Raw genomic sequence first — 25,662 nt, forward strand, 5'->3', positions numbered from 1 at the left:
ATAGGGTCTAAAACAAACCCAAATCACTTTTTGAGAAAATACTGTAGATGAGTCTTTTATACATTTATCATGACACTGTTCATTTTTCTTTTTCTTCTAAGTCTGTCCGGGCCTATCAGGGAAAACGTCTATCTTCTAGTCAGTGTTTTTCAGAAGAATAGAGGGAAGGGTGAATGAATGGAAAATGATGGCTTGGGTTTTTGGGTAGAGGGGCTGTGAAAGACTCCTTTAATGTCTTTCCTCAACAACAACCTCGTCAATATTTATGTTTCATCTACAAATGTTGACACATTTGATGTCTAAGCACATCAAAAGCGATTTGACACAAGCTCAATACTGCCATTTAGATAGTGTACATTTGTCTGAACTCAATATTTTTTTCATCATCTGCATCAAATAACTGAGTAACTGGGTAAGCTGACTTTGACCCATCCATACTGGTAGCCACCCAATTGCAGGACATATATGCAGTTCTATTTGCCAGAGGATGGATGGATGGATTCTAGAATAACTCACCTTTTAGGTCCTGAGAAAAGTGGGGACCTGAGATCCCTTTTCTTCATGAACTCAATGATTTTGAGTTCTTTCCTAATGCTTTGGGGAGAGGGCTCAGGAGAAGAGGGGAAAAGTGCTTGCTGTAGTTCAGCCTCTGATACTGGCCAGTTTAATAACTCTGACACACGCTGACTAACAGGGGTTGTGTGAAATGAATTTTGTGGACCATGAAGGTTATTTTTGTTAAGTGGGCATTAAGAAGTTAGAAAAGAAATAGGAAAGAGACAAAAGAAAAACAGAAAGTTAACATGCAAACATGCATGATGGGCATCAATGAACAAATACAAAATCTGATGGGTGAACACATGGAGCACACAACTTTTAAATACTGTATATGTGTTCCCCCCCATTTTATTTATCACACACAATAATCAAGTGTCTCCAAATGTATTTGTACCTATTTCCATGGACATGGGAAGCACAGAAGGCAAAACTATAGTGTAAAAGTGTTGGGTCAATCATGGCTCCATTCTCCGCCCTCTCTAGTAGGTCACCCAGGTAACACAAGTGGCGATGACAGCCTCGAACTCCGTAGCGAGCGCAGTATTCGTCCAAGACAAATACCTGACCAGGACTGAACCAGCCCTGAATGTAACAGATGCAACATACACTAGTGTGAGACATTTTATAGTTTAGCAAGGAACAATTAACATTTTACAATTGCTTACCAGACAGGAGTAAGAGTCATTGAGTCTGTGATCCAAAGTAAGACGCTGGACCATTTCAAAGAGTGAAGAATGGTCAAAGTTACATGGGTTGGCTGATATAAACTCATCCATGCCATGTTTCTGGGCTCGATCCGCATCTGGGCACAGAACCCATCCAAATAGGTGGGCAGGAGGCCGAGAGTGGATGGATGGAAGGAAGGAAGAAAGGAAGGAAGGAAGGAAGAAAGGAAGAAAGAAAGAAAGAAAGAAAGAAAGAAAGAAAGAAAGAAAGAAAAAAAATTATTATTATGAAGTACATCATTGTGTGGAGCAAGCAGCCAATATTACTATTGCTCATACTTATCATATCTGATTGTGGCTGAGGCCTTCACATGTTATATTACACCACCAACTTAAACATTTAAATATGCAAAAAAAAAAAAGGTTTTTCCTTGCACTTTTTGACATGCTTGTACTGTCCCCCGTTCCTATTTTTCTCATTCCAAAATTTCCCTTTTCCCCAAATTTCAGAATTTGCACACCAAAAATTCCCATTCATTATCAATGATACATTCAACAAACAGGTTTCACATCTCAAAATTCAAAATATTCAGCTCATTCAATTCACTTAATCTTAATCATTCAATTCACTTTAAAAATTTCACACATACCAAAAATGTCACCTTTGTCACAATAGCCGCGTTTCCACCGCAGGAACTTCGGGGTAAATTTACGGAGTCAGCGCCGTATGTGCGCGTCTCCACTGCAGGAGCCTTCCGAACCGGGCCACATTTACAGGAACTTACGGGGACGAGTGGAGGTCCTACTCGAGAGTAGGTACTCCGCCGGTCCGATAAACTCCCGATCGGGCTTTTGTGCTGATTGGCTAAAAATTATTTTGTATAACTTTCATGCGCGACGATGCATTCTCGGCTTAAGTCTTTTCCACCAAAATAATTGTCTTAATAATCCTTTGCCTATTTTTGTTCCACTCTACTATTAGCCTTGTAAAATTATTCATCTAGACGCCATATTCTCTCACTCAAACCATTCATTCTTTCCTCGTTGTTGTTCTGATTTTTGCGGGACCGTGCTTGGGTGACGTCACACAAAAACCGTAGCAAGGCGATTAAGTGTCGATTTAAACTTGTGACTTGCGAGTCAGCCTTTTCAAATTCTTCATCTAAACGCCGTCTCCTTTCACTCAAACCATCCATCCACGCCAAGTACATTAAAAAAAAAGCAGGGGAAAAAAAAGTTTTTCTCTTTCCTTGTGATTTTCGTCGCACGGTGCTTGGGTGACGTCACGGGAGAAACCGTCTCATGGCGTTAACATTTTTATCAAAACTCGTGACGTCGCGAAATGTGTCATACTCCGCAGTGGAGACACAGCCACAAGCGGGCCGGCTTAGAGGACGGTTCCTGTGAAAGTCCCTCCCCCCTCCCCATACCCGAACGTCCTGCGGTGGAAACGCGGCTAATAATATTCCTAAATTTTAGAGTAAGCCCTGCATGCAGAGTGCAGTTTGAGGTGTGCCTCAACATTAGGTGGACCTTAACGTTTGACTACGCCCACACGGATTTTCAACCTCGAAGCACCTTTCTTTGTTGTTAAACCTAACCCTAACCCTAACCAAAACCACATAACGATTCCAGTATGTTTTGAACACTTTATTGAACAACAAAAATTTAAAACTGGCCGAAACCCAAATACTAACCTCAACCGTCCAAGGCTGCTGGGGACATGAAGTACTGTAATCCCGCCACTTCCTCAAACTGTTTAGTTGGCTCCGCCCCGGCTGACTGAGGCTTGAGTGTTTGTAATTTTCGATGCTCCATAATGTGTTTGAATAAAAATAAGTTAACTTAATAAGACGGCAGATCATTAAATCAGCAAATTGAAAAAAAATTGTTTAAACCATTTTGAAAAATCAGTGTGGGCGGAGTCAAACTTTTAAGTCCACCAGAGTCACGACTCGAATTTTTACCTAAAATTACAAATTCATATATTCTTAATTATTCAATTATTTTCCCACATTCGTTCATTGATTCACATCATTAATCAACTTCAACATTACACAAAATGTCCCACATATCAATACTTTTTTCATTTTTCACCGACATTATTCCCACAAAGACTGAAGACACAAGTTTCCTCAAGGACTGAAGGTCAACACATCCAAGATGGAAGTAATTGTCAATAAGCAGAAATGAAAAGACAACTGAATATGGCACTGAGCTATGGGAAAAAGAGAAGATTTTAGAGGCAACAGAAATGACTGCAAAGGTGGGCAAAAACGTTGTTACATCATACCGTCATTGACGAATGCCCATCTTTTGGCGAGTGCTTTATGACGCGAAGCCTCGTGAAAATGCACGGACTGAGTACTGTCTACTGACCTACTGATTGAAGGATGTAAACTTGCTTGAGCCAGTGCCCAGTCTGTGTATTTTGCCCACCTCTGGAATTGAGTGACATTGAAGGATAAGGAGAGAAGTGAGCACATCAAAAGAGAATTAGGGATAAATTATATCCTTTATAAGGTAAAGGAGATCAGAATGAGGTGGTATGGACGTGATGAGAAAGGAGCAGGATGACCTGAGGGAGGTTTTGAGTCTACAATTTGAAGGAAAAGACCAAGGGGAAATCCAAAGAAGAGATGGAAATATTTGCAGGATTTGCAAGTGACGGACAGCAGAGGATGCTCAAAACAGTGGAGTTCTTGAAGAATAAAGATGAAGGCAGACAAACCCACACATTAGCAGGAAAAGGCGTAGGAAAAGAAGGAAGACGATAATTCTCACAAAAAAATCCTTTAAGTTCCTAATTACACACTCAATAAAACATTCACATAATTCCCATTTGAAATTCAATTTACCTTGAGAAGTACAAGTTCAACATGCCAAAAATTTCCATCCACCAAAAATTCCACAATTATACCACTACAATACCCACAAAATGTCCCTATTCATTCTCAATCCAAATAAAAGCTAGTGAAATAAGTTTTTTTTTTCAACACTAATTTCTACATCTTTTGTACACCCTTAACTGGTTGCTAGCCAATCACAGGGCATACACCTAGGGACAATTAAGTGTGTTAAAAAAATCAGTTTTTCTGTAATTCTACATTTTGCACCCCAAAAAATCTCTGTTTATTTCCCATGAGAGCTTTATTCAAAAAGGTTTTACTCTGTTCAGAGCATTCAAGTCAAGACAAAAATATGCCACCAATTTGCTCATATATATATATATATATATATATATATATATATATATATACACACACACAAAATCTGCATTCAAACATATTCTAATTTATTCACCCCTTCAACAAATATTTAGGATTATCATTCACTAGCTTCTTTGAGTAAGTCTTAAAAATACATTTAAACTTTAAATATCAAGAACAAAATATTGAACAAGAATAAAATTCAGACCCACAATAACAGTTTCTTTATTTCTTTCTTTTCATCAGTCATCTGAGCTTTAAAGTTGCATTGCTGAGAGACTGCCATCTCTGGCCTAAAGCGTAGCTGCAGCCTCTGTGTCAAACTTGTGCATGGTGCGCGTGCGAGTACTTGCGCTTGAATAAACTTTTCGTTTTTTTTCTCCAGTTTACTTGGAGTCTGAGTTCGAGGTTTGGAATGTTTGTGCTGTGTTTTTCAGTTTCCATCCCAGTTGTGCCGTACGCTTTCTAACTACATGTCTGCAGGGATGTGCATGAAGTCACCTCCACCATTCGCCCTGAACACTCCACACTGAATGGAAGATGCAAGCTAATAGGCACGGTACCGTTAAAAAGTCAGGGCTCTTTGTACTTATTGGGCATTGCTGGAGCATACATGATGTAGAAAAAGCTTCAATACTACTTTTTTTAACTCCATGATGCACCTTTAATGACACACTTGAGTTGACGCGTGGCTGTTTTTTGGTGATTTTGGCACAGCGCGGCCACAGGTTATTGATCTGGGAAATGAATTATTAAATGTTTCCACGTACCCGTAGAGTGATTCTAACTTATTTTTTTGTTACACCCCCCGCCAGAAAGAATAACTTTTTTTTTGTGGCTTTGCGTCATAATGCACTAGCCAAAAATATAGGCATCCATCAAAACGGGGCCAATGGATTCTGATTGTTCGGATTCTGGGGGTCTGGAGACCATTGAACATGTTTTCCCAGCTGAGATGTTGCAGTGGTCAATGAGGAATCTCAACAGCAGATTTCAATGGATTCACACAGGAGGATGTCATCTATAGGATGTAATTAAAAAAAAAAAAAGAGAGAAAATTCCAACATTGTTTCTGTATAATAATATTTCACCCTCCGGGGGCGCTTGACTTAATACGGCCTCAAAAGTAAGGATGGGTATCGAACCCTGGTGATAAAAAGGGCCCTGAGTTCAATTATTAAGGACCAGAATATTGATAATCTTTACCTTTTCTGTTAACCATCATGGAGAAATTACTCAAATTTATTTTAGATTTATCTAGGCTATATGAACGAATGCACCTCTCCAATCTCAACTCTAACTTGCAGTAAAATTAAGCTATCTCGCGCCACTCCAGTGACTACGTTTACATGCAGTCAATATTCGGGTTAAGGTCAGAATTCCGGTTTGTGAAACAATCGGGTTAACCCGTTTACATGCGTGGTGGACCGAATTACTCTAATTTGCATGGTCATTTGCGCTCGATTAGATTATCCCGTTCGACCACAATGCACGGACAACGTAATTACGTAAATAATGTCATTTCCGCTTTTAACTTACTACGTTCATTATATTCATGTCATTCACCAATCTAAATAAAGTAGTTGGTGTCCTCCTCGTTCCAGAAGTGTGGTTCTTTGCTGCTCATCAGCGTTTGTTTACACCGGCTTGAGGATTTCCGGTGGGTTACACGCCAGAAGCACGGACTTATATACTTGTATAATAGGCACAGACTGTGGCGTTTTCACCTGAGACACAAAATAATATGAAATGCTACAGAGAAATCAATGTACTCAAGCAAGACTCCTTTAGGGAGTGGGACGGAGCTGTGCATACAAGTCGTTACTACAAAGACCAAGATTCCTTGTGAATTAAAATAAGCAAAGAAGAAGAAAAGAAGACAAAGAAGAAAATAGAAAGCATGCGCACAGCGAAAAAAAATGCACTCTTCAATCGAGGTATTCCGAATGCGTTTATATGAGCGAGAATTCGGGTTTTGAAAGGGGGAACCCAGGGGGCTTATTCGAGTTTTTAAAAACCCGAATAAGTGCATATTTGGGTTAATGCGTGTGATTACATGGCCTTACAAAACCTGAATATTATAAAAGGGTTATTGCCTGCATGTAAATGTAGTCAGTGTCATGTGTGAGAGGCATGACTGGCTCCTTTTCGTGCTCATGCAGTGCTGTACAATCATAATACGGTAGTATACTGTGATATAAAAACATCCACTGTGCCATATAATATTATAGTTTTTATACTATTATTTTGATGTGTAGGTTTGGAACCGTCGAACGATGTCAACGAGACGTAAGTCAATAGGAAAATGCATGAAGCCAGAAAGAGTGCAGCTGCATGCCTTTACCTTAGGTAACAGCCCTTTGTGAGCTACTGAGTTGCTTGAGTTATATAATATAATTCATTAGATAATGTTAGTTACAGGAAGATCTGTAATTAAAGCCGAACTCTCCAACTGCCTAATGCACAGTTATCAAAAGAATGACAGCAGACCGGCTGCCAGTCAACAAACAAAACAAAACATGCTTGAAGCATAAGTGTGTCCCCTCAAAAATGCCCCCTCCTCTCCCCCCAAAAAGACACACAAAAAAATAACAAAAAATAAATAAATGACATTGTGCCCCTTTGGACTGAAGCTGGTGGCCTGTCAGGTCTGTTTGATGTGAGTGAGAGGCAGTGGAGGCATGCAGGAGGGATGGACAGTAACTTGCAGTGACACCCCCACCCATCACCCCCGCCCATCTGGACTGGGGAAGGACGGCCCTGACAATGATTGATGGCTACTATTTCTTTATAGATCCAGAGGAAAGGATACAGTAGGTGTGTGCTGTACTACTGGTGATCAAAAGGTTTTTGTATTTTAAATAGAATAGCTGTTAAAAAAACAAATCAAAACGTACCATTTCCCCATGCCTTGCAATAAATTCACTCAGAGATGCAAACCTCTATCATAACCTCTGAGGAACATTCGGGATATTGTCAGAAACATTTGGGTCTCATCCTAAACAACAAACACACACCACCAGAAACACATTTTCTTCAAAGTTTTTATTATATTTGAATCTTTCAATACTTTTGAGTGACAAACTACTGTATCATTTTATTATATTACAATTATTTAATTAATCAGTTTTGATGTGTTCAGTATGATCTCTTGGGACTTAATTGCTTAATATATAAAGATATATAGTAGTGATAGTTTTCAGAGTCACACATTGCAATAAATATTAGGTTTTTGAACATTTATTGTGCGGATCTCTTTTTGAATATTTATTGTGCGGCTCTCAAAATTTAAAATTAAAACTTACCACTCTATTGTGCAAACAAACAAATAACATTGCTCATTTTATAAATGTTTATATTAATATACTTTTCGTCTTAGAAGTCCCTACTCTTGTCTGAAATATGTGATAATGTATTACTCTAATAACGGTTTACAGACTGTACTGTGTATGATTGTGTATTATAATTTTCTTCTAGACAGTCATTAGGCTGTCACCACTGTAATGAGCGTTGTGGGGAAATTGTACTGTAACATCAATCATTTATTCTGGTGTTCTGTGACTACACAGTAAAATAAAAAAAATTGCGTCAATTTGCAGTAAACTACTGGCAGCTAGAAGCGCCGGCACCATGCTGTAATTTTACAGTGTACTACTGTGATCTAAAACAAGTTGATTACCGTAAAAAATAATACAGTACTGTGCTGTTCCAAAAATTTAAATTACAGTATTATTCTGTCAACCCTTCATTTGCATTTGACTTTTTTTTTTTTTTATATACGAACAAAATTACCATTAATTTACGGTAAACTACTGGCAGCTAGAATCACCAGTATCATACTGTTATTCTACAGTAGATTACCATAAAAAATAATAATACAATAATAAAAATAAAATAAAAATAATACAGTACTGTGCTGTACAAAAGTAGATATTACAGTATTATACTGTAACCCAGGTCTCCAACCTTTTTTCCACCGCAAGCTATTTTTAGAAAAGCACAACAGTGAGCTACTCATGTTTTACAACATTTATTTTATAGCCAAACATGTGTTACATAGCCTTCACTTCAAACACAACAAGAAATCAACAGTGGTCACAAGATGCATACGTTGGCATAAAAAAATAAATACATAAATCATACAGAAATTATGCTGAATATGCATGCACAACATCTCAAAACTATTGCCAATTAAATAAACGATCGTTTCTGATTGGCTGCTTCCTCGGTCGAGCCAGGATGTTACTTGCCAGGGGACATAATTGATGTCAGTTGAGCAGGTAGAGCACATAGAGTGGTCGCTGGGGAGGTGGAGAAAATGGTACACTTGAGCAAAAGGGTGGACATGAGACGGGGCAGGGCACGGCGCGACGAATCACACACTTACAGACGATGACGCAATACCTCAACACACTCCCGAATGTCGGGTCACTTTCCCGACTTTCCAACTGTCGAAGTGCAACGTCAAATGAGTAGTGAGCTAAAAATGGCGCAGGTACGAGGCACATAACAGAAAGACAGCAGAATGAACACACACGAGGGGTACTGGGGCTGGCTAACTAAACAAACAAACAAAGTGCAAACACAAACAGACAGACCCCGGATGAAAGCTACTGGGTTGTTTTAACTGTCATAGCAATGGCACATCTGAGACCAATGTAGTTATCATGGGCTCTCCTGTGCACCAATTGGCCAGTCTAGGCGGCGACGTAGGCCACCAATCACAGAGGCGAGCTCCCACAGCCTGACACTCAGGACTGTGGATTCACTGTTGCTGCCTTTTTGCGGACCTGCTTCCCTGTCTTCTTTGACACCACCTTCCCCAGGATGGTCTTGCTTCCCATCAGGATGGCACTGGCTGCGATGTTGAGAGAACGACGGAGGGCTCCCTCGTCAAGAGCTCCGTCCAATTTGGTGCTTCAGTTTAAGAGTCCGGAGGAAAGTTAAAGCTTCCTTTTCTTGTTATGGTGTCCACAGTCTTAAATGAAATATTCATGTGAAGACCTTTCTTTAATATCATTCAATTTTGAATTTTGCCTAGGGGAGTAGCAAATTGCAAGAGTCCTAGTTGAATGAAAAAGAAAATAAATACTTTGCCGGACAATTGCAGTGCCTTAATGTAAAAAAGAGAGCAAACAAACTGCTTTGTACTGTATTATTTTACAGAAGCTTGATTTAAATATTTGTTCCTCCATGACGTCAGAATTTACAGTATTTAACTGTACTAATGAAAAACGGTGCACTAGTGTTGAAAATTCCTCGTATTTTTACAGCAATTTTTTACAGTGTATATTCGACAATAGCTTAGCACCGGGGAATCGTTTTGCTAGATGAAGTGCCGTGGGATTTTTTTCTGATGCGAAATATGTGCTTTGAATCAATAAAAATTGGGAAACACTGTTGTACTGTATATAATAATAGTATCAAACTGGGAGGGCTGGCCGTGAACAAGTTACTCTAACGCTATGTTGTTCCGTACTCTCAAGAAAATTTTTAATGTCTTCATAACAGTGGAACAAATGACAATCTACTCTGCTCACAATGCAGACTATTCTTTATATCAGCAAACATCTGTATTGACAATAAAGTACAAATATAACAGAAATTACTATAACATCAAACAAACTAAATTCCTAAATAACATAATCATGGAAAATTAATATGCATTACTAATTATTCAGTTTTGGAATGTCTTCTTAATTTGGAATTTTGATTCACCAATACTACCAGCTAGTCTAAACCTCTGCTGGTCAAATTCAAGAAGAAATGGGCTGTAATCTGAAATTTGACCTGACAAGTATCACTCAGTGTAACGGAATGACTGTTATTCTGAGGTAACACAAAATGGTACATGAAATATGAAAAGAAAATAAGTTCTAAGTGCCTTTTACAATGCTCTATTCATTTTGTGTAAATCAATGAAACATCAGAGACCTCCTAGTTGGAGACCCAGTGTAAATTACGTACCATGTGTAGGGTAAATCGGTTCAATTAATTATTAAATCAATTATTGTTAATTATTAAATTAATAATCAATTTACTCATTAATTGAGGGAGAGACAAATTTAATATTTAAATTAATTTAGAGCCGAGCCTGCGGCGCACCACATAACTTGACCTAAGATCCCTCAGATGGCAATGCATCAAAAACCGAAATCAATGTGTAAAAGATATCACTACATGGTCTCAGGAAAACTTCAAAAAAACAATGTCAGTAAATACAGGCGCTACATCCTGCAACTTAAAACTCTACTATGCAAAGCAAAAGCCATTTATCAACAACACCCAGAAACGCTGCCGGCTTCTCTGAACCCGAGCACATCTACAAAGTAAGATGGACTGGTGCAAAGTGTTCTGTGGTATGATGAGTCCACATTTCAAACTGTTTTGGGAACCAATGGCATGGGAAACTTACACATCTTTGAAGGCAACATTAATGCTGAAAAGTACATACTGGTTTTGGAGAAACATATGCTACCATCCAAGCAACGTCTTTTTCATGGACACCCTGCTTATTTCAGCAAGACAATGCCAAACCACATTCTGCACATGTAACAACAGTGCACTTCGTAGTAAAAGAGTATGACATCATGCTCGTCACCGTGGACATTTGGTGTTAGTGCAATGGTGGGCAAACTCAATCCTCAACGGCCGGGGGGTCCTGCAGGTTTTGGAGGTTTCTCTGCTGCAACGCAGCTGATTCCAATCAACAGAATCGTTACCAAGCTTATGCAGAGCTTGCTGATGAGCTGATCATATATCAGCTGTGTTGGAGAAGGGAAACATCCAAAACCCGCAGGACTCCGTCCTTCGAGGACCGAGTGTGCCCACCACTGTGTTATTGTATGACTCAATTGGGAAGGAAACTGAAAAAAAAAAAAGATTTTATTTGAGCGGATGTACTCACATGCGCACTATGCTTGACACAGAGGCTGCAGTTACGCTTTAAGCCAGAGATGGCAGTCGCGATTAAAAGTGACAAACTCCACAAGCACCTTTGAAGAAACAACTGAGAATTACACTTTGGGTATTTAAAACAACCATAGCTTGCCCATTCAGTTTGCTAGCTTAATGCAATTGCTAATTAACCCTTATTTTGCTGTGGTGCTTTAATACTTTAGGCAACAGATTGGAACTTACGGCTAAGCAACAACATCTATACTGACAATATAACAGTACTCACATTAATATATCCTATAAATGCTACGTTTTGGTATTTTTGCAGACTCAAGCAATCTGGCGCAGCTACATAGACATTTTGTGCCTTTGTATGTCCACTTGATTCACAGTCAAATGAAACAATTCCTCTCATTCCCTTTAAAATTGGCATGCAAGAGTCACATTCCTGGACATAGCGGAAGCTAAAAAAACTTGGCTGGAGTCCATGCAAGGAGGGTGAAGAGTGCAAAGTATGATTATAAGGAACTCCAAGCAGACCCTCACAGGCGGATGGCCACGACGAACACGGATCACCTCTGTGAAGTCGGTACTTGGAGATCACCTACCACAGTGATCCTTCGTGTTTGTGTGTGTATGTTTTTCATTGTTTAAACAGGCAAGCAGTTATTTGTTAACTGACTAATTACTGCCTTGCCTAATTGTGCAGCAGACATGTATAATTTGCAAGTATGGCACACCACCTCTCGTTTAGCATGTTTAGAAAAAAGGGGCCATTGGCCCAACATTATTGGTCATGCTCACACACATGCACGTGCAATGTTGTACAATTCCACGTACTGAAATGTGATTGTTCCCTGACAGTTAGATAATTACCACCTTACACAAAATCTACAGAAACAAGCTGGAACCACGCACCACCTTTGAATAATGTCAAAATAACTCCTCTGCCTGTTATTAATGATTACTACCACTATGCAAAATAAAAACTAATCCAATCAAAGTGTCCATTGCATGCTCAGTCATGCACAGCCATATTCACACTCAGTTTATAAAACTAGAACTAGGCTAGAAAAGTATTTTAAGATAACAGTTGCCTTCACAACAGAGATTAAAAGAATAAGCACAATAATTTGAAGTGATGGCACACCTTAATGGGCAGTTTAAGTCCAGCATGGTTTGAATGGCATTGTGCTAGTGCACCCTTAGACTTACTGTATATATTAATTACAGGAGCTCTCAGTTTGTAAACTGTAATACTGCAATATGTTGAACATATTACCTTAATTTCTTCCGAATAACGTGCATGTGTAGGCTATATTAAGTGTATTCTGAAAATAGCCCTTCAAACCAGCTGATTTTTTTTTTTTAACCAGAGATGGGGACTCGCAATTTGGACCCTGGCTCAGGAGAGACTTAAGTCTCTCTAAGTCTTTTAGACTTAGCCCAATCCACTAAGAACTGGAAGGCCTGGAGGAGAGAGAGAGACGCATGCGCGAGATACTGTGATTATCGCGAGACCTACAGCGAGACCGGGACACCCCAACATGGCAGCGCCCTGCTGCTAAGATAGAACTAGCTCTATTATGCTAAACTAATTCGAGTTTAACCATCATATATCTTGGCTTTTCTCTTTTCTCTTTCATCTGACAGATTTGGAATACCATCCAACGTGGAGGACCTCGAACGCTTCATTGACGGTTATTTTTACAACTGCGCGATGGAGGACTCTTCCGTCGAGAAACCGTCTAAGAAACCCTCTAAAAAGAGAAAGAATGACTCAGCGACGGACACGGACGACCTAACCACTACCGAGGTCTCGGTCAGTATGCTGGAGTCCATAAATAAAAAGTTAGAGGTCCTCTCCCTAATCTGCGAGGAGGTGAAAGGATTTAAGGTAAGTATGGAATTCCTCAGCCAACAAATAAATGATCTCCAACGCAACAATGCCGAGATACACGCTACACTCGTGACTGTTTCAGCCGAGTTAGAAACCATTAAAAAGGAAAATAAAATGCTAAAAGAAACTATTCTGGATGTTCAATCCCGTAGCATGCAGGATAATTTAATATTCTTAGGTATATCCGAGAACACCTCTGACAATCCAGAGGTTGAGATAAAAAAAATTATGACGACATCGTTAAAAATTCCTCAGGAGACGGTAAATAACATCTCCTTTCACCGGGTACATCGGCTTGGAGCCCGTAGGGGCAACAGACCCCGTCCTATTATCGCCAAATTTGAGCATTTTAAACAAAAAGTATTTGTTAAAAGTAAAGGACGGGAGCTTAAAGGGACCTCATTTGGAATGAATGACCAATTCCCTAGAGAGATTAATGAGCGGCGAAAGGTACTGTTTCCTATAATGAAACAAAATAGGCAGGAGGGTAAACGGACTATGATGGTCGTTGATAAACTATACATCGATAGCCAACTATTCCGGAACCCCAACTCCACTCCCTGGCTGTTCTAATTAGCATCGATGGAACTAAACTTTGTTTGATTATTAGATGTATACATATACATATACATATAATGTATATGTGGTTATAAAACCTAAAATATGAATACTCATTATGTTTACGCTATATTATAAATATAATAATAATACATAACTATATCTAAAAGTAGATTTAAACAAAAAAAAAAAAATCTCGCTTGGGTTACCAGTTACTGGTGTATTATAATGTTGTTTAACTCTCCACTAACTTCCTTCACTTTCACATCCCTACCCGTTTTTTCACTGTTATATTTACTTACACATTTCCTTATATTTACACAAATTATATAAATCACCTAACTACTTTGATTCTATCCTATAACATGCCAGTATTGACAAATGGCCTATGCAGATATTTACACAGGACCGAGCCTATATTGTTTGTATGCATAAATTAGTTCTAGTTTCCTGGAATGTTTGTGGCGCTCGCTCACAGGCAAAAAGAATAAAAACTTTAGACCATCTCTTAAAATTAAAAGCAGATATTTGCCTCCTGCAAGAAACCCACCTACAAAAATCTGAAGAAAAATTACTTATTGATAAGAATTTTAGCCAAGCATACTCTGCCCCTTGTAACAGCAGACAAAGAGGAGTCTGTATACTCATACATAAGAATTTACTCTTTACTCTAAATAATATAATAACAGACCCAGAGGGCCGATACATTATTATTCAGGTAACTATATTTAATAAAATATATACACTTGGCAATTTATATGCCCCTAATAATGATGATCCGGCCTTTTTCCATGAATTTTTCTCTCAGCTGTTTGATTTAGCAGCGAACTCTACTATTATTATTGGAGGAGACTTTAACACAGTCTTGAATCCATTAATAGACCGTTCTAATAACACAACATGTATAAGGCGATTACAATCTACTAAAGTAATAGGGGAATATATGGATGATTTTGGCCTCGTCGACAGCTGGAGACTTAAAAACCCAAATAAGAAGGAATTTACCTTCTTTTCCGCTGTACACCGGTCTTTTTCAAGAATTGATTATTTTCTTACAAATAACTCTATTGGTGATAAAACTGTTACAAAAATACATCCTATTATTATTAGCGACCATGCACCAGTCTCACTTTCCCTACAAGTTGATTATACCTTTAAACCACCACCAACATGGCGTTTTAACATCTTACTGCTAAACGATGCAGAGTTTGATAAAATTATAAGGAAAGAGTGGGCAGACTTTTTGGAAATAAATGACTCTCCAGGCCTATCGCCATCTCTTCTCTGGGAAGCTGGGAAAGCAGTAATTAGAGGTAAAATTATATCATATTCATCTTATAAAAAGAAACAGGATCAAAAATTTTTAAAATGACTTGGAAGATAAAATTAAACAACTGACGGATGAGTACGCAATAAACCCAAATGACCAAATATGGACTGACTTACAAAATACAAAAATACAGTTAGACGATATGCTAACTAAAAAGACAGAGTTTATAATACAACAATTGAGATACAACAACTTTGAATATAATAACAAATCAGGTAAATTTCTTGCAAACCAACTTCAACGCAATCGGGAAAAATCTCTTATAACGGCTATTAAAGGGACAACTGGTGAATGTACACAATCACCAGAAGAAATTAATCAAATTTTTTATAACTATTATCGCAACCTATACTCAGAAACTAACAAACCTAACCCTGAGCATATTGAGGCATTCCTCAGTAGCTTAAATATGCCTCAGTTAACTACTGAATATAAAGATATGTTAGAAGCGCCACTTACTATAAACGAGTTGTACAGTGCTCTAGATAGTATGCCTAATGGCAAGGCACCTGGCCCAGATGGTTATCCGGCTATATTTTTTAAGCACTACTGGCTAATGCTTGCTCCGCTATTCTTAAGAGTAGTAACAGAAATTAAAACTAATGGTTACATACGTCCACACATGAATACAGCAGCAGTTAAACTTTTATTAAAGCCAGAAAAAGACCCCACCCTTCCATCAAGTTACCGTCCGATTTCACTAATTAACACTGATATCAAAATTATTACTAAGGCTTTCACATCTAGACTAGAAACAGTAATCTCGACAATTATTCATAGCGACCAAACAGGCTTTATTAAAGATCGTCACTCTACTAATAATATTAGGAGGCTCTTTAACCTTATTAGCATGTCACAGCGGCATGATAAGAAGGCAGTTATTATATCGTTAGATGCAGAAAAAGCTTTTGACAAAGTTAACTGGTCCTTCCTCTTTGCTGTTTGAAATAAATTTGGCTTTGGGAAATCATTTATCCACTGGGTGTCAGTATTATATGATTCTCCCAAAGCTACAGTTACTACTAACGGGATTATATCTAAGATCTTTATTTTACAGAGAGGCACAAGACAGGGATGCCCACTATCCCCTTTATTATTTGCAATATTTATCGAGCCACTTGCAATAGCCATACGCCAGGAAAGAAGGATTCAAGGAATTCACTCTGGGGTAACAGAACATAAAATTAATCTATATGCCGATGATGTTTTACTTTATTTTGAAAACCCGGCGATTTCGTTAGGGGAAGTATTTAACTTAATAACTAAATTCTCACAGTTGTCAGATTATTCTATTAACTGGACAAAATCAACACTTCTACCTATTACAGAAAATTCATGGAACCCTGCAAGCCAGGACCCACATTACTCATTTCCTATAGGTAATTTAAAATACTTAGGCATAAAAATCTCACCTAAATTAACTGATTTAATTCATTTAAAGTTTTCTCCACTTCTGGATAACATTCATAGTGACTTGGAACGCTGGAATAATCTTCCTATTTCTTTAATAGGACGAATAGCCACCGTTAAAATGAAAGTTTTACCTAAAATAAACTATTTTTTCTCAATGATTCCATTTAAACCTACGGCTAAATGGTTCCAGTTGTTGGACTCAGCCGTTACAAAATTTTACTGGAAAAAAAAAAAGCAAAGATTAGTCTATCTACTCTTCAGAAAAGTAAATCCAAAGGTGGTCTAGAGGCACCAAATTTTATGTACTACTATATAGCTAACCAGCTACAATATATCGTTCTATGGGCACAACCCAACAGAGATACTAACTGTTGGCTGGAACTAGAACAGAAGGATTGTAATAACCTCAGACTTCTAGATTTACTCTTTATTACAACATCGATTAAGCGACATAATTGTTTTAAAAACCCAATGATTTCCGCCACCCTGACTGCTTGGTGGAAGGCATTAGAAATTACAAAAGCCCAAGTGGACCCTGTGGGCTTTCTCCCCTATGGCATAACCCTGACTTTCGAATTAACAACCAAACGTTTTATTTAGGTGTGTGGGAGCAGAAAGGAATCACACATCTTCACCATCTCTTCTCAGAGAATATGTTTATATCATATACATCTTTGCTCCAAAAATACAAAATAACAAACGGAAATTTTTTACATTATCTGCAAGTTAAAAATATGATAAAGAAACAAATTCCAACACTTCAGGGTACGCTCCAACCGCCTGGCTTAGCTAAAGATATTACCAAGCTTTCTCCGACAACAACAAAAAAACTTTCAAAAATATATAAGTTACTTTCATATACGGATAAAATGTCTTTACCCATCTTAAAATGGGAGACAGACTTGTCTATAGCTCCGGAATCTGACTTTTGGATTCAAGTTTGTGAAAATGCATTTAAAATGACAAAACACACAAATTTACAACTTATCCAATACAAAATTATCCATAGAACATACATTACTCAATATATGATGAAGAAAATGGGGCTCTCCGACTCCGACATTTGTCTCCAGTGTTTACAAAACACTACAGACACTTATTTTCATGCTTTATGGTTATGCACTCCGGTTATGTATTTCTGGACTAAAGTCTTAGAAAAACTTTCCGCTATCTTGGACTATAGGATACCTTTATCTCCAAACTTGTGTTTGCTAGGTGACCTAACAACAACTGACCTACCACATAAACAATTTCAATCTACACTTGTAGCCCTTACTATCGCTAAAAAAACAATTCCTGTTAACTGGAAAAATAAACAAACTCTGAATATCGACCAATGGTCTAACCTCCTCATAAATCACATTCTAATGGAAAAAATATCGGCCTCAAATAAAAAACAAATATCAAAATTCATATAAATATGGTCTACGTATATAGAATATTTTAACCTAATTCTGGTTATTTAATTCTGCCTGTTAGCGAGAGCCACCACATCGTGATAACTTACATTGATGTCTCTGCATTTGACAGTTTGTAACTAATGGTTCTATTTTTATAGTCAGGAACCCAGTTGCTGCCAACAGGATCGAGCAGATTCACCTCCAATGGGCACTAAGGGCTAATATTCGGATTCACTGCATGCCAGGGGACTAACTCTACAGGTGCTGTCCCCCCTGGCCGGGCGTGGCGGGTCTGCCCCTCTGTTGGCTGCTGGGTGGCGGCTGCGTCTTGGTCGTTCCCTGGGTCTCGTGGGGGGTGCTGTGTTGCGGGGCTCTCCCTGGTGTCCGGGGCGGCGCCGCCCCGGCGCGGTCCGTCGCTCTGGGTCCGGCGACGCGGGTCGGGGCCTGTGGGCCGCCGGGGTGCCCCGTGGTTCCCTCTCCCCTCCCCCTTCCTCCCCCTTGCTTCCTCTCCCACTTCACCTCTCCCCGCCCGTCCTCCGCCTCCCTGTCCCTTCTCCCTCGTCGCCCTTCCTCCTCCTCTCCCCTCTCTCTGCGGCCCTGCCGCTGCCTCCTGCCCTTCCTGTCGTCTCCTTCTAGTTTCGGCGTTGACTGCCGCCTTCCTCAGAAGCTGTCAAACTGACAGTTGTGACGTGTTCTCTTATCAGCTAAAGTTCTTGGGCGTAGCCGGTGTGGCTGTACTGTCATATGACGCTCCACTCTGACTACGCCCTCCATCGCTTGATGGTCTCCGGAGAAGTAGATCAGAAGCTGTCAAACTGACAGTTGTGACGTGTTCTCTTATCAGCTAAAGTTCTTGGGCGTAGCCGGTGTGGCTGTACTGTCATATGACGCTCCACTCTGACTACGCCCTCCATCGCTTGATGGTCTCCGGAGAAGTAGATCCCGTTTGTGGGAAAGTTCCTTCGTCCCTGTTTAGTGTGTCCGGTCCCCGTTTCCTAATCTCTATTGCTTCTTTTATCCATTTTTTGTATTTTTGTTCTTCTGTTCCAATGATGTTTGGTTTGTCCAAATCCATGATGTGATTTTCTCGTTTGCAGTGGTCTGATATGGTGGATTTTAAATTTTCTCTGGTATAGTGTGCTGCTGTTTGTTTCTCACATTCCCTTTGGTGTTCTTTTTTTCTTATGTTGAAAGATCTTCCCGTTTCTCCAACACAGGTTTTATTGCAGGTTTGCAGGGTATTTCATATATTACATTGCATTTATTGTCTGGATGTATACTGTCCTTAGAATGCACAAATTCTTGTCTTAGTTTTTTGTGTGGCTTAATTATTGTACCTAAATTATGTTTTCTCATTGCTCGCTGTATTTGTTCTGTGACACCTCTAATTAATATACGGGATTGTTTCCTTGTATTGATAGTCTGTTCTTTTAGTTTTTATTTGTCGTTCCCTGTTGTGTTAAATTTTTACCTGATTTTTGCCTTTTTCTATTGCGCATTGTGGATATTGACAATTTTTTTGTGTCATTTCTGTGTTGTTCTTCCCTCTTTCTGTCCTCCATGTCCGTAATAATGTTCATGCGTTCGAAGAATGGTCTGACAACTGACAGTCTGTGTGCAATGGGGTGTTCTGAAGTTCAAAGCAAATACTGATCCGTGTGCGTGGGTTTCCTGTAGACTGTGGTCTTGATGCTGCCGTCCTGTTCGTGATGGATGCTCATGTCCAAAAAGGCGAGTTGTCCTTGATTTTCTTCCTCATATGTGAATTTCGTGTTTCCAGTTTTGTCCATTGTGTTAAGGTGGTCTGTTAAATCTTGTGTGTGTCCTTGTTTTACTTTTTCCAGAATGTCGTCTACGTAACGTCTCCATAATGTGGGTTTATAGTGTGCTGGTGTTGTGGTGATGGCCTTCTCTTTATGGAGGATCTGGAAGAGAAGGCCATCACCACAGCACCAGCACAGCCAGCACCAGCACTGGTCCTTTCCGGGCCCCTAGGGCCGGCCGTCTGTTACGTCTCCTGTCGGCAGCTCTATTACTTGGCTGCCCTCGCTTCGGAGAACTGGGTGATCTCCACCTTGACCCATGGGTACAGGATTCAGTTCCAGCGTCGGCCCCCTCTTTCCGTCGGGGTCAGAGAAACTGTCATTGTCGACTTGGCGAGGGCCTTTGCTCTGGAAAAAGAGCTGTTGGCACTCATTGCCAAGGATGCGATCGAAGCCGTGGATCCCTTTGGGCATTCAGTGGGATTTTACTCCTCTTCCTTGTTCCCAAAAAGATGGGTGGTTTCCGGCCAATTCTGGAATTGAGGGGTTCCCTCCATCCACATGCTGACTACGGCTGACATTTTGCGGACGATCGGCAAACATAATCCAATTGCTAACTTCTAATTTGCTAACTTCTGCAACCACACCAAAGACAGAAAAACTCATTAATTTTGTCCTGTGACTCTACAAAGAGGGGTGGGGGTGAGCCACCCCCACTATGTGGTGTCTGACTCCCCAAAGATAAAAAATTTAAATAAATAGAAAACCTTTTTTTTCCTGAAGGTGCTTTGCGTGCCTTCCTTCCAGCAGAACAATGAACTATGAAATGTATGTTTGTCATTCTAAAATGTTGACACTATGAATATCGTAATGTATAATATCAATGCTACAAGCCCGACCAGAGCAGTAAATGTTCAGTTTTGGTTTAAACTTCAGGCAGCGGGCACAATCTCCATCATTCAGGCCCAGATTAGGCTCATACCTTGCCATCACACTTGGCCTGCATAAAAGCAGGTCCAATTAATAAGCCGATGTACACACATACTCAAACGTTCAAAGGACAAATATTAAAGAAATAGCACAAGCTGCATTATAATTAGTGTGTCGTTGTTCAATGTTCAAATATTTTCTAAATATATTTAAAATACAAAAAATATAAAAATACAATATTGGTTATATTGAAGGAAGTGACAAGAAGGTATTGAGGTTGATTCAATTTAAAATCCCCTCGGGGATGTTCTGTCATTTTTGACAACCTCCCGCATGCGGTAATTTTTGGACTGATTGAGGTTCACCACAGTAACTCTAGAAAGACAAAATAATAACCAAGAGACTGGGCTCTAAAGCATTTCCATTACATTAAAACATCTCCACACCCTATTACACAATCATATAGGTAAGTCACTTTAATGGCATTTAATTTCACTTAATGAATCATATTCAGAGAAATACCATACGACACATATCACAACACAGCAAAGAGCCAGGTAAAGCTACGCTAGGCAATGCTGACACATTCAAATGAATGGGTAGGCGAGACTGTAGTCTACATTACTGGCTACGCTAACCCATTCACACAATGGGGGGAAAGCGGTGTAAACACAACTCAGCCACTCCGTAATTTAATCGCATACTGTACTTATCTCAGGTTCACTTGCTCGGCAGCAACGACAGTCGGCCCCTACGGTTCGACATTAGTTGCATTTGGTTTTAAATCATTTTGTTTTATTTTTTAGCAAAACAACAACATACCTGTGGCAAAATTTCACTAGCCCAGTGTTGCTATAACCCTCGGCCAGCCGCTTCTGCATTCCACAAACCGCTGAGTGCGCTATGTCACGTGACCGCATGACACAAAAGTTACACTTATTAAACTAAATACATTAATTATAAATTGAATTGGAAATGAGAGTTTTTGTCCCATTCAGCTTTGACCCGGAAAAATAAATAAATAATAATAATTAGAAAAATAAATAAATAATAATAATTAATTAAAATTTTAATTGGAAATTAGAGTTTTTCCATCTTAGTTACAGATACCTTTTCTTAGCATGAGAAATTAAAGTATAGAATGGAGAGAAATGTGTGTGAGTGTTGACAGTCCTGCTTTTGACTGTGCATGAGGTGCATTCAAGGAGTGCTGACAGAATAGGAAATCTTCAAACTTGGCCAAAAAAAACATTAATGGAGTAAACCTACTAATAACAACACCATGATTTCATGAGATAGCATCAAATCCTATTATTGCTTTGGCCTGAGCGCAAAAACATCTCCAAAAATAAAAGTGTGTATTGGCAAATTTGCAAATGCCAGTCCTATGCAGGGGTTGACTGTACATTTTGTGATGTGAGTAATGGTTGATGGCGGGTTGAACTCCAAAGTTATGTGACTTTGGAGGCAATTCTTTATAATACTTTAAATACAATTCTCTATTGTGTGCCTGTGACCTAATCAATCCATTGTAATAAAAATAATAATCATTAAAAAGGCAATATAGTCAATTTTATTTGGTACAAATGTTCAATTGGTAGAGGGAACAGTACTTTTTCAACCTGTGAATTAATTATTATTAGATGTACTAATTAAATAACTTACGCATTCATGTAAAATGATAAAGAAATCGGCAACCTCTGTAAGTGTTCTTTAACACACAAGGGAAGAAAAATTGGCAAAAACAAGAAGAAGGATAAAAGAGGCAGGAAAGCACTTACCGTTCAATCCAGCTACAAGATAGCGGGGTCAAGGTTAAAAAGAGGAAAAAAAGGAAGAGGGAACAAACAGAGAAACATAAAGACATATAGCAAAGCCACCAAACACCAGAATGTACAGCAAATTTACAATAGAGAGCGAAGCAGAGAAGAAACAGCTGAAAGCATTGTCAGACAATGTCATAGACTGAACCAAGTGTGAAAACATAAAAGAAAAAATCATGATACATGAAGTATGTTTTTGATGTAATTTTCCTGATTTAATGATCAGTGGTGTCATTTTTTAAAATTTTTTTTGCAATAATGACCATTTCAGAATAGAGAATTTAAGAGTGAAGAACTTACAGAACTGAAATATTGGTGCATCAAGCTGTGGCGCTGTGCTCCCTCGAGAGTTTAGCTTCTGGACTTGGGTAGGGGGAACTGGCTTGTGGGACTGGCCGGTGGCCCGGTACATGGCCTGCACCCATAGAATCCGATCCTGCTCATCATCACTGGCAAATATTACAGTGTCGCCCTCTTTCACAGCATTAAAGAAAGTCCGACCACCATCCAGGCCTGGAAGATGCATACATTCCTGATTAGGTGTGTTAAAGCATCAAAGTATGAAGTACAAGCTAACAGAAATATTGGAAACATGGTACCCACAACACACAGCTTATGTAAAATAAATATATAATGTATATAATATTCACAAGATTCATAAAAGATTGAGCAGTAGCGAGCAATGTTGGGAATGTTACGAGTAATAAGTTACAGTTACTAATTACTTGCTAAACAAACAAAAAAAGTGACTGAATTAGTAATTGAATTACTACGCCGAAGTTGAAAGCGTTGACGCGGCGGCTATGATCACGTCATAACGCCAGAAAACGGGGAGCACAACCGAGCACTTCTGCACAGGCGGACGTTCAATCGGACGACGAAGAGTACCCCGAGTCCAATGCATATTCATCGGAGGAGTGGGTACAGTCTGATCACGGAGAAGACACTGGTTATGGACTACGATGCCACCATGAATGGAGCGAATAAGATGGATTAGAACATCTCTTACCACCCGGTATAGGAACTAAAGTACATGAGGAAGCCAGACGTAACACCACCGTAACGTCACCGTATCATGATTCTGAGAGTAGACTTGATGGCAACATGGCCAAACACACACTGCAGTATATACTTGCTATTCCCCGGAAAAAAAAGCCGGCACGAAAGTGTAGCGTCTGCACGCGAAGGGGCAATCGCAGTGAAACTAATCTGTTGTGCAAATCCTGCTGCGTTCCCTTGCACGCAGGGGAGTGTTACACAAAAAGAAAAACTGTATTTGAAACATCCACACAATTGTAAATAGTACCACGGTTGGACACATTTGTAAATAGTTTGCCAAATTGTTTTGTCAAATTGTTACACTGTTGAATGTAAATAAACGGATTTTGCTATCAAAAAACACTTTTTCATTGTTGGTGGTAGTGTTTTACAGAAGTAAAGCACTGTTTAGGTGTTTGTGGCATCATTCATGGGAAAAAAAAAGGTGTCAAATTCACTAGAGTGCATGAAATAATATCGTTTCACAAAAAGCTTGATTTCTCCGTATTTTGTTTCAAAACAGAGCATTTGGGTGAAACTAACCATTTTCTATTATTGATTACTGAAAAACGGAATAAGGTAGAAACAAACTTTTTTTTTTTGATGAAAGATGAGAGTCCAATCTTTCGTTTGGTAGTATGTGTGTTTCCATAGTCCAAACACAACATTTTTTGTGGACCTTGAAAGATCAGTCAAAATGCTTAAATCGGCTGGCACTCACAGGATCCCTTTTCTGAAAACGCTTGGCGGTCAAAGAGTTAAGCAGTTTTCAACAATTGGGCAAGTTACTTCCAAAATGTAATATATTTCATATTACTAGTTACTTGCATTTGAAAGTAATAAGTTTCTTTACAATATTGCCGTCTGTGTAGAGTAATGAGTTACTCATGTTGTGAGTCGTTTATGGTCCCCTTTTACTTCGGCATCATTGCAGTTCTGTTTCCTGTGTTTGCCTCCGTCTGTGTTTTTGCTTTCAGGGATGGGCGTGGTCAGGTCCTGCTGGGCTCCTCACACAGCTGCCTCCAATCATCAATCACCCTCAGTACCTAAGCTATGGTCTGACCACCACTTCTTGTCAGAGCGCCTTGTTGTATTCACGGTACAAGCTGTTCATGCTGCCTAAAAATATTCCTGGTTTTTCCCTAGTCCCAAGTGTTTGTTGCTTTGGTGTTTTTGAGTAGCTTTTAACTGGCCGCCCTTGGTTTGTACTGATTTCCCTTTGTTCTTCTATTTTTCAGTCCTGTTGTGTTGAGAGTTCAGCCGCTGCCATGCCCAGCCATACTGTACTTGGTTTGCTAATTTGTTTGTTTTGCTACTTTGTTAAATAAACTTTGGTTGTTACATTGATGCTACTGTCGGCTTCTGGGTCCTAAGCCAGCCACACCCAGCACAGTAAGTTCTGGTCCTTTAACATGGACCCAGCAGACGCTGACTGCCCATGGTACGCTTCTCGGCAAACACAACAAACTCCTTAAAGAAGTTCTTGACTGTCTTCGGCGCATTACTGCTGACATTGGTTCATTGGTCGCCCAACAAAACCAGGGCGCCACTTGCCCAGCCCAACCCCCCACTGCCAGTCAAGAGGAGCATGCACCACCTGCTGTGGCCCCCACCGCAACAAGAGAGTAGTCTATCCCTCCACCAGAGCATTACACGGGGTAGGTAGGAGCTTGCAGCCAGTTCCTCCTTAAATGCTCGTCTTCAATCAACAGCCTAATACATTTTCTTCAGACCGTTCCAAATTGGCCAGCCTTTTCGCAGCCAAGCAAGAGTGATCTCCCTACGTCAAGGCCTACAGTGCGCTGCCAATTGCTCCATCAAATTCAGAATTTTACTTGTGCTCAAACCATTAAGTGCCACCCACGAATGAACTCGGGTTTTGCGTTTTTTTTTAATGCACTGGACGCATAAGGACCTTATGCAAGTTCCACGCAAGTATTGAGCCTAAAAAATATTGTATTGACATGTATTCGCCAGCAGATGGCGACAGTCTCTTTGATCAGAGGATAGCCAGCATGTTGGGAGGAGTCGAAGAAGCCCAGTGGAGAAGGAAGTAGGTTGATAGCAGTTGGTGGAGTAGCAGAGTGGTAGCGATAGTGATAGCAATATAAAATGGGAAATTCCATGCAGTTGACTCTAGAAGAGAGTTTCTTCAGAGCTCAGAAAACAAAGAGATCG

At 39.5% G+C, this 25,662-nt stretch overlaps 1 protein-coding gene across 4 annotated transcripts in view; it reads right to left on the reverse strand.

Moving 5' to 3' along the window:
* Positions 1-25,662, reverse strand: part of cadpsa (Ca2+-dependent activator protein for secretion a) — a 186,908-nt gene that overhangs the window by 77,014 nt on the left and 84,232 nt on the right. For 2 of the 4 annotated variants that reach the window (XM_077572522.1, XM_077572521.1), the window contains exons 11-14: positions 22,747-22,959; positions 1,224-1,360; positions 953-1,140; positions 517-687 (exon numbers count right to left, since the gene is read on the reverse strand). In XM_077572522.1, the coding sequence (XP_077428648.1) occupies positions 517-687; positions 953-1,140; positions 1,224-1,360; positions 22,747-22,959 (709 nt within the window). The remainder of the gene's footprint in view (positions 1-516; positions 688-952; positions 1,141-1,223; positions 1,361-22,746; positions 22,960-25,662) is intronic. The other 2 variants (XM_077572524.1, XM_077572525.1) reach the window with 1 other exon arrangement.

Source organism: Vanacampus margaritifer, chromosome 8 (genome assembly GCF_051991255.1).
Source record: "Vanacampus margaritifer isolate UIUO_Vmar chromosome 8, RoL_Vmar_1.0, whole genome shotgun sequence".
Taxonomy (NCBI): domain Eukaryota; kingdom Metazoa; phylum Chordata; class Actinopteri; order Syngnathiformes; family Syngnathidae; genus Vanacampus; species Vanacampus margaritifer.